At 55.8% G+C, this 14,700-nt stretch overlaps 1 protein-coding gene across 1 annotated transcript; it reads right to left on the bottom strand.

Annotated features, from left to right (window-relative positions):
* Nucleotides 1-6,921: 6,921 nt before the first annotated feature.
* Nucleotides 6,922-13,204, bottom strand: CCDC97 (coiled-coil domain containing 97). The gene is made up of 6 exons (XM_044435345.1): nt 13,116-13,204; nt 11,391-11,610; nt 10,604-11,161; nt 9,396-9,653; nt 8,828-8,957; nt 6,922-7,604 (listed from the first exon to the last, which is right to left on the bottom strand). The coding sequence occupies exons 2-6, from the start codon at nt 11,548-11,550 to the stop codon at nt 7,490-7,492; spliced, it is 1,221 nt and encodes a 406-aa protein (XP_044291280.1). The 5' UTR covers nt 11,551-11,610; nt 13,116-13,204; the 3' UTR covers nt 6,922-7,489.
* Nucleotides 13,205-14,700: the final 1,496 nt, after the last annotated feature.

Here is a 14,700-nt window from a genome sequence, read left to right as displayed (position 1 = left end):
TTCATCCTGCTGGAAACCCCCCCGCCCCAGGCCGCCTTCTCGTCCGCCACGCAGCCTGGCCTGGCCAGGACGACAGCAGAGCCACGCAACGGCAGCGCACTGCCGATGCTCCTTTCCCAAAACTCCCAGAGGGATTTGCGTGTGGGGAGAAAGAAGCGCTGCGGGGCATCGGGGCCCATATGGCGAGCCGGGGGAGGGCCAGTCCTCTGGAATGAAGACTGGCGAAGGGGAAGCCACACGTGCCGCTGCCAGAGCTATGTGGATGGGACACGTGGCCCTGGGGGCAAGCGGGGTCCAGCCTTCCTTGTGCTGCTGGCATCTGGTCCCCCTGAACTGAGTCATGGAACAGCTCCGAGCCCTGCCAGGCGGGGACACTGCCGCTTCCGACCCAGACGGCATCCTGTTTTGACATGGTTCGCCTCGACCTCGGAGGAAGAGCGTCCAAGCGGCAGGCCGAGACCTGAGAGTTGCGCAGCAGCAGATGAATCATCCGGGGGTCCCCCTGCAACCTCCCCAGCAACTGAGATCTCAGCAGGAAAGTGGCACAAGATCAAAAGGAGCGCTGGCAGGGCTCTCTGCCCGAGGCGAGCAGGATGGGGCTGGGTTTGAACCCATGGAGCGCAGTTCCAGCTTGCCGAGAAGCACCAGCCCAGTGCCCTGCTTCTGTGGCGTGTGCAGCGCAGCAGCTGGAAACCCGTCGGCAGTGGTTGGCAGGAACGGAAGCACTCCTGGAATGCTGGCCTCAGGACCTGGATTCCTGGGTTCTGGGCATTCCTGGCAGCCAGGTGGGTGCCTTCCCCAGAGCGGCTCACAGGGCCTCCCGGGCCCTCTGCCAGTCCCACCTGCATTTCGATAGAGGGCTCCTTGGGGAGACCCACGGGGGCACCCCCTGCGTGCAATTCGGCTGCTGCCGCTAGCCAGCCGCCGGACTCGGGAGAGCAGCCGTGTGGCACGCATGCCATCCCATAGCTTCCTTTCCGGAGACACGCATGAAACGGGGCAGTGTCTGGGTCTGGCAGGGCTCCATGGAACCAGGCGGCTGCCGCGGCATGGGAGCCCAGCGCAGCGAAGAACGCCGGGAATTCGCGCTCCACTGGAAGGGTGCCCGATTTCCGTGCTCAGGCGGGGATGCATGCAGGTTTTCCCCACAAAGAGGACTTGTCTCGCGAAGTGGCGTGAGGCTTGCAGAGTCCGTGTGCTCTGCTTTGCTCCTGCTGGCCAGCTCTCTCCCTCCCGGGCAAAACCGGCCTGCGAAGGGGGAAAGCGCACAGCTAAGAGCAGAGCTTTCAGGAGTACGGAACGCGCCTCTCTGCAGACAAGCCTGCGCGGCTGCTCCCACTTCGTGCTGGCTTCTCCTGTGAGGGCTGATTCATGGCCCTCGTCACCCACGTCCCACTGCTGCCTGCTTAATTGATCTGCACGGACAATACGTGTCTGAGGCAATATGAAAATCTTGGTGGTGGTGCTGCTTCGGTTGCCGTGGCGCATTCCCACACGGAAGTCATCGCTCAGCGCTGCATTCCTCAGACGTGTACCAACACACCCCTGGAGGCCAGATTCACACCCATGTGCTGCAAGGGGTTGCTACGCACACACACATCTGGCAGCTAATTTGTGGACCAGAGAAACACTGAACTCATTTTTAAAGCATGTACATCTCTGGCAACCCAGCTCTAACTTTCTCTACCAGGGCGATTGCACACACAGTGCGTTTGGTCATGTGCTGAGACCTGTGAACTGGAGCACCAAAAAAGGACATCTAGGACCTCAACTCCACCACAACCCACATCGGTGCAACTCTCCCATAGCTCTCTGCCCTTCCCCGGCAGCTCCGAGTATCAGTCCTGCATGCACAACAAGCATTTTCTCTGCAAATGTGCTGAATGTGTACATGATGCAGAACCCTGGTTTTTGAAGATGCGCTGCTTTGGGCGGCAGTTCTTGAAGGACACCGCACCCCGGGGTTGCTTACTTTAAAAATATAATTAAAGGCATGCGCGTTCTCCTTTGCGCCAGGCTTCATGCCCTGGGGCAGGTTGGCAAGGGCCTCTTCCTTGCAATTATGCACGAACGCCACACCAACTGTGCTGCAAGGGACGAGGCCAGAAACCCACATATAGCATTCATACACACAGAGACACATCTCCTAGCAGAGGAGTCTGCGTGGCTTCAAACAGGCAGCCGTTGCAAGGGGGCCGCCCTCTTCTTCATGTACGGGGACCACCCCCCCAGGCCCCTTTTCCACAGAGCAGGGGACAAGACGCAGCCCCAGCCCTGATTAGGGGAGGACGAGTGCTCATGCGCGAGTGCAGAGCGTCTGTTTGCACTGGAGGAACAGATGCTGCGCCCAAGGAGAGGGCCTGGCAGGCGACAGCCGCTCCTACTGTCCTGCTTACGGCACAGTTCTGCATCTGCTTAGAGGCAAGGACCACTCGCAAGGAAGCAGAGTGCGCGTGGCTGCCTTGATTTCCCAGATAGCAAAGCAGAGGCAGGCCGGCGGTGGGGAGGGGGTAATTTTAATTCCTTTCGATTTCCGGCCTAACACTAAGATTTGGGCTTAGTATGCTCAAGCATAGTGGTTAAGAGTGGGGGGCTAGGACTCAGGAGAGCTAGGTGCAGGTCCTGCTCAGCCACAGAACCAACTGGGTAACTTTGGGCAAGTCGCAATCTCAGCCCAGCCTACCTCACAGGGTTGTTGTCAGAATAAAATGGAGAGCAGGAAGAGAATGATGTGAACCATCCAGAGTGCCCTTGGGCTCTGAGGCAGTATAGAGGTGAAATAAATGAAGAAGAAGAAATAGTAATTTCTCATTAAAAACCTCCCCAATGTTACCAGCTTAAATCTCAATAAAACCAGGCTGTAATAGTTCACATTTGTCTAGCAAGTTGTGGAGTTTTGCAAGCATCTCAGTCACCAGCTACCCCATAAAGTGTCAGATCAGGACAGCGATCCCCTTCCGCGCAGGAGAAGCCTGAGTTAGAGGCAAAGCAGGCTGCACCGGCCCAGCGAGTGGCCATCTCATGCACGCCTGGTTTCTTTAAAAGGCAAAATAAAACTGCAAAAACACTCTGAGGAGAGCTCACGGCATCGCAGAGCTCTCTGCAGCTGGCAAAAGCACAGAACCCGTTTCTGCTAAGCAGGAGCCTGAAGAGAAGCCCGTATGTACCTAGAGAAGTTAGCAAATTTGCTTTTTGCATACTGCACAAACGGCGCTCTTTTCCCTTCTTAACATATGCTTGCAGGCACCCGTAGTGAGTTAACGGCACAGAGGACTTGGACTGGGGACCTCCCCACGCTCAGCCAATATGTCATAAAGGTACAACTCAAAGGACGACAACACCACTTTCGAATTCAGGCGTGACATTCCCCGCAAGAACCACCAAAAATTGAATGAAACCTCCCCGCAGGTGGAAAGCCAGCACAGTGGGCCGGTGAATTTCAGCACAGCCTTCTCTGTGGTCCTTGCCTTCTACGTGCGGGGAGGTGCGCGTCCAGGGGGCGCATTTCAGTGCTTCAGTGTTCGGGTCCTCCATGCCTTCCGGAGGAGCCCCAAAGGGGGCGCTTGCGCAGTGAAGGGGAGCCATCTAGTGGCTCCTCTGGAAGGTGCAAGCCCCGGCTTGGACCCGCTACCCCTCCTCTGGCAGGTCCCGGCTGCCATCTATCCTGCCAGAGTGGGTAGGAGCGTTGGTGGGGAGAGACCTTGCCTGCTGTGGGGGGAGGAATCGCCCCACAGCTCCAGCCAGTGGGGGCAGAGTAGGGGCACGTGGCCAGAAATTCTATGGAAATCCCCGTGTTGGGGTGGAGGTGAGTCAGGCACTTGTGGGCAGCTTGGCAAAGGGAAACAACCACAAGGAGGCCAGATTCTCTCGGAGACAAGGCTGGGAGATGCAGGGAAGATACGGATGTGTGCGGGGGAGCCCTTGGCCGCGAGGACGCCTGCCGCTCGGCCGTCTGGACCCCGAATCCAGCAGAAAGGCCCTGCTGAGCTGCCCCATGGGTCCATGGGGTCACATGGCTGGCTGGCAGGCAGGCAGGCAGCCAGCCTCCCCCACGAACCCACAAGCAGGACACGAGGCCGACAGCACCCCCATGTTCCCCAGCAACCTGCGCACATGGGCAGACTGCCTCTCTTCCCCACCTCCACCACCAGAAAGAAACCATGCGCAGGTGCTTGCTTCTTGGGGCTCCCAGAAGCTCCCTGCCCCTTCCCCTGGCCACATCCCTCCCTGATTTTGCGCACCACCCCCCGCCCCCCCAAGGCTGCAATTCCTTCCTCGAGGCTGAGTGACTGGCTGTAAAAGCTTTTGCCGGGCTGGTACTTTGTGTTTTTGATTCTACACTATCTTTGCCTCTGGCTTCACTCACCATTGCCTTGCAGTTACTAAGAGACTCTCCAAAGCTGAATCCGACCCTTGGGTTGGGAACAGCTCCCCACTCCCGCTGGAGGGACTGGCCTCGTGCGGCGTTGTGACTAGGAGCGCGGGACTGGGACTCTGGGCGCTCATCCCCGCTCAGCCATGGAGCTCACCGGGTGAGCTGGGGGCAGCCATACTCTCTCAGCTCAGCCTACCTCACAGGGTCGTTGTTGCTGAGAGCAGGAGAATTATGTAAGCCAGCTTGAATTTCTTGATAGGAAAAAAGGCAGAACAAACAATAATAAATGCATAAACTACAGGAGTAATTCCCTGATGGGCAAGGGCATGCACGATCATTTCTGCAGCATCTAAAGCTCCTCCAGTCCTCCAAACCTTCAGTCTCTGTGTGTTTGTGTGAAGGTATTAAACCCAGCCAAATTTACCTCTTGGGCACTGAACTCGCACTATTTACTACTATGCCATGGCAGAGACCTTTCTCTTCAGCAATAAACACGCTTCTGGACATTCCGTGACTTCCCAGCCGCTCAAGCCTAGGAAGCTCAGGCCTTGCAACAAAAAGCAAACAGCCCAAACGCCCCCCCCCCCCCCGTCCTTGGCTCTTCTGGAGCCGCAGAAAAAGCAACTGTCTTCCGGGTCAGCCGTGGAGGTGAAACCCCCAGGAATGGCAGCAAGGCACCAAGCGGCTATTGGGATACACCATCCAGGCCTCCATGGAAGAGACATGTCAGTGTGAGATTCCAGCGTCACAGCATCACCACATGCCCAGAAACACGGAGCACCAGACCAAATTGCAGGAAGGAAGCAAGGAAGGCTCGGTTAGAGGAATGCCGTGCCGCACAGAAAGGTCGGCCTACAGCCCCTTCCTCCAAGCCACTCAAAGACCCCTTTGAGGCCCCACGGCCTCCTAATGGTCTGCCTTTCAAATGCTCTACCTTTCAAACGTACTCCAGGTTTCTTGTGTTGTACTTGACCCGTGCGCATTCACTGTCTCCTATTCCATGATTGGAAAGCACCCTGTAAACACATTTGAAGTGGGGTACAAAAATTGCTGCAATACGGGGGGGGGGCGGACATCTCTGTGGCCAGCCCCTGGACGGGGGAGCGGGGGCTGATCTCCGGGTCTCCCGTCTAAACCCGAAGCGCGCCCCCCACCCCCCCAAGCGGGAGGCCCGGCTCCGCGGGAGTGCCGGGCCCGGCTCGCTTCGCTGGGGACCTGCTGCCCCCTGCTGGCGGCGGGCAGTCACGGCCGCTTTGCAGCCACAACTAACTGCCGGACACATTCAAAAGTCCGTTTCAGCACTTGTGGAGACGGTGCGAGCCCAACAGGCTTGCCCAGCACCCTCTGGGCCGCACAGGTGCACCTCAAACCATTCTCTGGGTCCTTTCCACTGTTCCTTAGCAGAGAACTGAATACTGGGAGAGGTTTGTTCAAAACATGCGGCAGCACTGCAGCTTCCACTGGAGAAGAGATCCCAGCGGCTCCCCCCCTCCATGCTTCAAAGGGCTTCCTTCCAAGAGTGAGGACTGAATGCAAGCATTTCTCCCCCGGTCCACCGCCTCATCATCGCCAAATATTATTCCCACCAGGAGCTGAGATGATCCCTGAAGTCTCTGCTTCTCCCAGTGGGCCCAACTCCTGTACCTTGGGCTGCAGCCGGTCGTTCAGCAACCAAACTGCGGAAACCTTTCTTGCCACGGAGGCAAAGTGACAAAGAAACCCTCGGCCATTACATTTCTGTCCTTTGGACTACTGTCACAGCCAACAGCAGCAAGGAAAATGGAAAATGAGGGGGCTGCCTTTGATTTCCCCCTCCCAGACACAGAAGGGCAGAGAAGCAGATCTGAGGGCACAGCAGCAGCTAGAAATCCCACCCCTCCAAAAGCCTCCCCCAGTCTGGTGCCCACAAGTATGTGGGACAGTAACTCACAGAGCCAGCAGTGCTTGGAAGGGCCCCTCTGGGAAAAGCTACGCGATTCAGATGCGTTCATTCCAGCCACATTCTTTTGCCAGCAACTGTTCCTGTAGTTTGCAAGTTCTTCCTTCAAAAAGAGAGCCCACCTTCTCCCATGCACCAATTAAAGCCCAAACAGGGCAAACCTGTAACAGTCTCATTGTGAGCAGCAACCTCACCTGGAGAAGAGAGGGAGGGCCACATGATGCAGAGGAGGCCACGGGGCTTGCCGACCGCTTCAGCAAGCCGTTGAAAGCGGTGCATTGGTTCTTTGGCAGCGAGATCCTTCCGGGGCAAAGGTGGGGAGGAATTCTTTAGTCCAAGCACAGTGCAAGACCCTAAGCTGCTACCTCTCAGCTCCAGAAGTGATAAGCTCACATTCCCCAAAGCTCCTTATTTTCCTCCCCAACCCACCCTCATTTATCTAAACTGCAACCCTTTACAGGCAGAGAACTGTGTATACTGCAGAATAACTTTAAATTGCTTTGATTAGCTGGGCATCATAGGCCAGTCCATGGGGAAGCACAGGCTGTTTCCCGCTGAAGCGGAAAAGCCTGCTTGCTTTGAACAAAGCCCTTCACATGCCAACGAGTACACGACAGATTATTTATTTTCAAACGCTGGAGACGTCGCTGGACGCATGATGCGCCACTGAGCAACGGGGCAGCTGCAGAGCCTCTCGCCCGCCGGCAGTCCAGGCTCTGCCTCCGTCACGAACAGGGGGTCCCATGATTTTCAGGGCTTGTGGGTCGGACCCCGTCACATCTCCGCAGCAGGACTGTCCAGAGGTGAGGCAGCCACCTGGGCAAGGAGCGCTGCCCTGCAGCTTCAGATGCCAACTGCAGCTGCCCAGTCCAGAAGGCCTTGCCCTTTGCCAATGACTGGGGCGAGAGTTGGCACTTCTCCTGCGACTCGCTGAGAAACAGCCAGGAGAGAAACTCGGGGCGTCTGCCCAGTACTGGAGCTGCTGAGCACACCATCAGGTTGGACCTCGACGCACTGCACCTGCTCCAGGGCGAAGCTGCTCTTCTGAGCCCCTTCAGGTGGAGCCTCTCGACCAGGCAGGAGGGCTGTCGGAGGGCAGAACGCGCCCATCCGGTGTCCCTGCGGTTGTGTCCCAGGCCCTCGCCTCCAGCTCTGGGCCAGGATCCCGGACCCCTCTACTCCGCCTCCATCACGCCTGCATCTTCTGGTTCCTCCCCATCAAAGTAGCGCTCTTCCTCATCCCGTGAGATGATGTCCAGGTTGTCGAAGTCTGGGTTCTCGTCAACCTCGCTATGGCGGTGGTGGTGATGGGGTGGGAGAAGGGAAAGGGGAAGGGAGGACACGTGACCACAGGGAGGGTGTGTGTTTGCAATACAAAAATTAGAGTGCCTTTTCGGTGGGATATCACTCTAATAAACAAACAAACAAACAACCAAGCAGCCATCTGCTCCGGACTTCGGAGGAAGGGCAGAGGGCCGCTCTGGCCCCACATTAGCCAAAAGCCCCCTTCTTGCCTCCTGAGCGCTCTGTGAGGCGATTCCCCCTCAAGGAGGGGAAGGGTCTTTCTGCATGATGAGCAGCTCAGGGCGAGAGTTTGCAGCTGCGCCGGGACCCCCGAAAAAGAGAGAACTGCGAGTTCTCTGTACTGACAAGAAGACCAACAGGGGGCCCTAGATCAACTCGAGCCAGAGCTTTCCCTCAAAGCAAAAGTGACGAACACTGTCCCACTTTGGGCACATCCTGAGAAGGCAGGACTCCCTGGAGAAACACAGAAACAGAGCGAGTCAGAAGGGGCCTCCCGGGCCATCTAGTCTGACCCTCGGCTCCAGCCGGCTCCACTCATGACATGCCTACCACAGGGGAAGACCACCATGCTACAGAAACTCAAGGGCAGAAGAAGAGGAACCACCACCAGCGGATGGAGGAACTCCATCGAGGAAGTGCAGCCTGGAGTTCACAAGAGCTAAGCAGGGATGTCAAGGATGGCACGTTTTGGAAGGCGTTCCTTGACAGCTCACAACAGTGACAGAAAAGGAGGGAAACCTTCCTGCTCATAGGCTTTTCAAGTTCACTTCCAGAAATCCTTCTCTGATTTAGCAGGGCCCTAACACAAAACCCAGCTAAGAATTGTTTTTCATTTCCTTTTACCATTGCTAACCCTCACCATTAGAAAGAGAAGCCTGGAACTCCGTCATGATTTCCTCCTCCGTGGGAATGGACCGGGCAAAGGAAAAGCCCGGCTCTTGGCCAGGCCGGGAGCCGCGGTGCAATGAATCCTGGAGGGGTCCGTTTACTGGAGGCCGCTCTGCCTTCTTGAACACGGGGGATTTTAAGCCACCGATGAGAGCGTGTTGTAAAGCAGGGATCGGGGAAAGCAAACCGCAGGCCATGGAGAGGGCAGCCCTGAACCACGAGCCTCATTTGGGCTCACAGAGGCTTGTGCACCTGAGGCAAAATCCTGACTTCACCTTGCCCGTGAAAGCGGCCCCCTCCATCTCAAGTCCCTGCCTCACCTGTAGTCGAAGTCTCCATCCTTGCCGTTGAGGAAGCGCTGGTACATCCGGCTGGTGAACTCCTCCCGCAGAATTGCTTTCTCCTCCTGGTCGGGCACCCACTCATCCATTTCTGAGTCGGAGGCTTTGCCTAGTGGGTGGAGAGGCTGGACGGTCAGTTTCGGGAGGAGCCCGGAAGACCCTGGCCTGGTCGTTCAGTGGGGTGGCTTCCTGCAGGTCGGAGGCGCTTGTGCAGAAGGCTGCCCACCCGCCAGCCAAGGCCAGCAGCCCCGTCCACCCACCTGCACGGCAGAGGCCTAGCACAGCTGGATGGGACGGGAGGCGCCTGAGCAGCTAAGTGTGAAAGGGGAGCCGGCGCTCACAATGCTTGAGGAACACTGGCTTGCCACTTTCCCTGGCTGGCTGGGGAATGAGCAGCGGAAGCACTCCACTCCACACCCACACGTTCCTCAGTGCTGGTCTGCCCACCCCCGGGGGCCAACCCTGAACCCGGCGGCCTCTGCCAAGGGAGAGACCAGGCTCCCAGCCTCCCTCCCAAACCGGGCGGGTCTTGCTCTCCCTGACCAACCTTCCCCGTTGTCGTTGCTGCTCTCCTCCTCCTCCTCCTCCTCGCAGGCCTCCTCCTGCTCCTGCTGCACCTGGAGCCGCCGCTGGATGACCTGTTCCTGGTAGGAGTCCAGCAGGACCGCCGAGAGGGAGCAGGAAGCCCCCTCCTTGAGGCTGCCCAGCGCCTGCAGCTCCTCGTCACTCAGGTACTGCCCGATGTACTGCTCATAAAGAAGCGGGTCCCTGCAGCGCATCTGCTCGTCGCTGAAGTATTCCCCATCTGCACGTGAGAGAGAGGCTGCAGACACGGCTGCTGGCAAGGGAAGGGCTGCACAGAGAACAGGCGGGGCAGGCACATGCCAGCCCCCGCCCTAGCCCGCCCCATCGTGCTCAGCAAGGATCCAGGGAAGCCTGAGACCACGGCTCGCCACGCGTTCGTTCAGTGGCATCTTCCATCCCCAAATCAAAGCTGCCAATTGGCCTGCCTCTAGGACCCCCCCCCACCCCCCGCCCGACTTTAGCCCTGCAAAACTCTAGAGCAGGGATGGGAATCTGCAACCGGAAGGGAGGCGAAGCTGGCCCTGTGTGGGGGAGGGAAACCGGTGGCCACTGACAGCACCGTGACCAATCCTGGCCGTTCACTGTGCCAGGGGAGGCAGGCAGTTCGGTGCCTCTCCAGTCATGAACAGCAGGGCTTGGCCGGGACTGGGAAGAGCAGCTGCCCTCCCCTAGTGGCCGATTCGCCAGCTGCAAACAGAGCTTGGTGTCTTTGTCCCAAAGCCACTCAGCTGGCTTGGTGAGGGGCCGCCAGCCAACTGCCTGGCTTCGTGGGGTATGTCCCCCATGGGGCGGCCTGCAACACACAAGGATGCTTGGCCAGCACTGGGAAGAGGGGCTGCTCAGCCTCGTGCCATCTCTTGCCGCCTGCCTAGTGCTGGGAATGATGGCAGAAAAATCCCACACATCCAGAGGGAGCCAGTCTGAGGAAGGCCGAGCTAATATCAACTGGCTGCACCGCTGCTGCCCATCCTGGCCGCCAGCAAAGCAATGGAACGGAAGAGAAAGACGCGAGAGAGGAGAGGAAGGGACAGGCCACCCAACCAGGGCAGAACCAGGACAGGCCCTGAGTATCTTGGTTCTATCTCCCCCAGCCTCATCCTCGTGCTACTGGGCACACGGCCAGCCCCTTCCCAGAGCACAGAGTGGCGCACCAGAGCTCAGGGCCCGTACCTCTGATGAGCTGCTGCAGAGCGGCATAGCGCTTGTTCCGCACCCGCGTGTGCCGCGTTTTGCCCAGGCCTGCCCTGCGCACTTCGGCGCAGTAGAAGTCTGCCTCGTAGTTGCCAGACAGGTGCTGGAAGCAGGGCAGGTGCTCCTCACGCAGGACCGTCCGGAAGCGCTCCAGGAAGACCAGGGGCTTCGAGCGGTACAAGTCCTGCAGGATGGCCAGCTTCTGTGCAGGCGTGAAATCCGGCTCGTCCTTCTGTTGGCTCCGCACCGCCAAGCGGCTGTCGGCGACAGCGCGGAACATGGCAAGGACGGCGGGATCCTCCTCCTCGATGGGTCCGGGGGCCACCACATTGCAGGCAGCAGGTTCCTGCTCTCCACCATCCCTGCGGGTCTGTGGGGCATCAGAGGCCTCCTGGCCGCCTGGGATGCTGCCATCATAAGCCACAAAGGCTGATCTTCCATGGACCAGGCAATTCGACTCCATGGCTCCACTTGCATCATTTTCAGCTGGAGTGCTGCTCTGGAACTCCCCCCACCGGAAGCAGCGGGCCTCTGGGCCTGTCAGCAGAAAAATCTGAGCTTCAGTTCTGTGACTAGCAGAACTCCACCTGTTAACAGAGTGGTTTGAATTCCATATCTGCCCACCCCACTGAGAGGGTGTTTTAGATGCCCCACTCCAACTCAGAGGGTGGCCACACATCTCCGAGGCCCTGGGCATCTTCTCCCGCTTGGAACTGGGGCAATGGAGAGAGATTCACTGCTGAAAAGCTATGTGCATCAAGGATACCTGGTTCTGACTCTTCACTGTGAGACAACTGCAAGGATACACGGGGAACCTCACTGCTCTTCGGCGAGCAGCCTTTGGCAGCTGCGGTTTCCATTGCCTCTTCTGCAGAGTGCTGCAGCTGTGCACACTCAGTTTTGTCCGGGAGATCTGTTTCCTGCATCTCTGTGGCAGGAGGACTGTCTGGAATTTGCTTGCTCTATGTTCTTCAGGGAGTTAACACCTGGAAAGACAGAGAAGCTCTTAGCAGTGCTGGTCAACCCGTTACCAAATGTTATCAAGAGATGAATAACATCTCACAGGACAATTGTGTGTGTGTGTTGACACAGAAATAGCACTGTGTCACTCCTGTGTAAGCATCTATAGGATTACGGCTGAAGACAACATGTGCTGGACTATGGAAACCAACAGTCACACTAGAGCAGAGAAAGGAAATTCTTAACTGCCTAAATGTGTAAAAATTGCAGGGGAAAAACAGGCTGATAGGAACAAAGACTCATGAGGAAAGTGCTCTGCAAAAGACACACTAGCAGATGAAGTTGTTCAAGTTTGTACACAATAGGAACTTTTGAACGGAATAATAATGACTTCCAGGAAACAGTGACATGACAGAGTTAAATATAAGTTTACATAGTGTGGAAGAAGAGAAATGAGAGGTATTTTAATTCCATGTCTCATAATCTTAGAATCTAAAGAGGTTATGCTATGTAGCTGATTGACTGGAGATTCAGGACAGATAAAAGGAAGGAGTTCAGCACACAGTGCATGGTTAAGCTGTGGAATTCAGTTCCACAAGATGTAATAGTGATGGCCGCTGATCTGGACAAATGGAGACCAGACAAATCCATGGAGGAGAAGCCTCTTTCTGGCTGCTAGTCCAAATGGCTATATGAAGACTCTGGTGTCAGAGGCAATGAGACACCTGTATAGCAGTTGCTGGGCAACACGGGTGGGAGGGCCCCGTGGCACTAATGCCCTCCTTGTGGGCTGGCCGCTCAGTAAAAAGAACATGGGACTTGACGGCCCTTGCTCAGATCTAGCAGGGCTGTTCTGAAGTTCATTTGCTAAGCCCTGGGGGAAATGGCTTAATGCTGGAAGCATCAAAGCAACCAACTCTCCAGAGCCCATTTGTTCTACTGGACTGGCACTTCGGTTCAAGCCCCGTTTCAGTCACAAGCTTCCTGGGGTTGCTCCCATCGCGCTTCACCCGTGGGAGAGAAAAACCTTTCCCTTTTCCCCCGCCTGTAAGACAGCTCTTGCCCTCTGCCCTTTTCTTTTGTCAAAACAGCACAGCTGCACCGCAGGGCGCCGAGGGAGGGCAGATGCTGTACAAAGAGCGCCGTGAACGGGCGGGCACTTGAACCCTCGCCTCTCCGGTCCTTCTCCAGCTTGGCACTCGCCAAATGCGTTGGGGTACAACTCACATGCTAGGAGTTGCCGTCCAACACATCTGGGGCATGCCAGGTTGGGGGTTCTGCTTTAACCACTGCGCCACAGGGGAAATCCTCATGCGAAGGCTCTGCCTGAGCCCGCAGCTGTTTCTCGTCCGCCCCCTCCCAAGCACACACGACGCAGGGACACGGTCCCAAAGGAGCGAAGGGAAATAAAACCGAAGGCACTCGAGCAGACAGTCCGTGGCCGTTGCCAAATGGAGGGGACCCATTTCAGTGCAACACCACCAGGCCCCCACCCCCGCCCGCCCAGGGACGTGCGACGAACAGGACTCACTCCGGGAAAGGGGCGCGAGAGGGCCACCCCCGTTTACATGCGTCCCGCGCCTCGGATCTCGTTCACGGAGAAAAGCCCACGACCCAAATACGTTCTCTTGGACACACTTCCGGTTCCTGCATTGCGTCGAAGAATGAGTTCCCTCCCTGCGGGAAACGCGGCCTCAGGAGACTTTGGTTCCGGGAGGATTCGAATGCACGGGAGGATGGAAGGAACCGAGAGAAGCGCGGTGGGAGGGGGGAATCGTGCAGCACGTCGTGGACTTGCATGGGGGGAAATACCTCGGAAGCTAAAGTGTCTGTGTATTAATTGTACCTTCGCAACCCAAGCAAGGGAGTGTGCCAAAAATGGTTCGAAAGATAAAATAATCAAATCTAACAGAGTATTTTTATTTATTAAAACATTTTTTAAAGGTACATTCCTATGTATTGACAGAGAAAAGTGTGCGATTGCAGGTCTACTTGCTGGCTATGGCATGCTGGGAGTTGTAGGCCTTTTTTCCTGCATAAGCTTGCATAGGAGTAACCCCTCAAAAACAACCTTTAAAAGCCATAACAATTAAAAAAGCCAAGTTAAAATGATGAACCTTGACCTGTTCCCTGAAAGCAGTAAGAGGAGGGACCAGTTGCAACTCTCGAAGGAGCGCATTCCAGTCTGGGAGCAATACATGAGCAAATCCTCTCCAGCCAGCCTGGCAAGCAGGTCTCTGCAGGCAGCAATGCCTTCAAGAGGGCCTCTCCCTATAGACCCAAGAACTGAGCATGATCACCCCAAATATGACCATCTCTCTGATAGCCATTACATTTGGAGCTTTAACAGTTAAAACCAAGGCCTTGAATTGAGCCAGGAAAACAAGTGATAACTGAAGCAGAACTTTTCAGTATTTGGGGGATATGATCACAAGACTCTGTGACACTTTGCACCTTTGCAAGCTCTCAGATGTTCCGCATAGAGTGCATTGCAATTGTCTGCCAATGATGTAACCAAGGCATAACCACTGCCGCTCAGATTGCCTCCAATTTGGCAATTTTGTCACTAGCCTATCAAACATAGCTGTGAAAAGACATTCCTTGCGCATGTAAGATACAGCACAGGATCCAGGAGGATGTCCAGGTCCAGAGGATTGCAAGAGTTGGCAGTGCTAATATTAGATCAACTTCTTGGAAATTAGGAACAGCTCCAAATATTAAAATTCTACTATGTTTCATAGGTTGATGGTAGGAATACAATTATGCCCAAATGTCATCTTACACACAAAGGTCCACTGAAGCAACACAACAGTTCTGTGTAATTTTAAAGGGAAATGCCCCATGATAAAAGCATTTGTACATCCCATTGTTTCAGTTAGTAGAGCTGGAAGAAGCAGGAGAGATGATGTGCAGCATAAGACAGACATATTTACTTAAGTGGAGAGAGAAATGCTATTAAAACCATGTTAATTAAGTTGTGCTTCTCATTCTTTCTCTAGAGAAGTTTTTAATCTAGTATTTCTGTGGTTTTGTATTTTTCCTTTGTAATTATTTTAAGCCGTAAACTGTCTTGAGGCTGTCTAAAAATGTTTTAAAATGAACACCGCCAATAGGAA

The sequence above is a fragment of the Varanus komodoensis genome, unplaced genomic scaffold (genome assembly GCF_004798865.1).
Source record: "Varanus komodoensis strain SLA01 unplaced genomic scaffold, ASM479886v1 scaffold29_1, whole genome shotgun sequence".
NCBI lineage: Eukaryota > Metazoa > Chordata > Lepidosauria > Squamata > Varanidae > Varanus > Varanus komodoensis.
Note: the sequence above shows the minus strand (reverse complement) of the source record. Positions and strands in the feature narration are given on the sequence as shown.

Coding starts and splice junctions, on each gene's coding strand:
- CCDC97 (XM_044435345.1), bottom strand. CDS start 11,550: ATGCAGGAAACAGATCTCCCGGACAAAACTGAGTGTGCACAGCTGCAG. Junction 9,654..10,603: donor TCTGCAGCAGCTCATCAGAG/GTACGGGCCCTG, acceptor TCTCACGTGCAG/ATGGGGAATACTTCAGCGAC. Junction 7,605..8,827: donor GATGGAGACTTCGACTACAG/GTGAGGCAGGGA, acceptor CCACCGCCATAG/CGAGGTTGACGAGAACCCAG.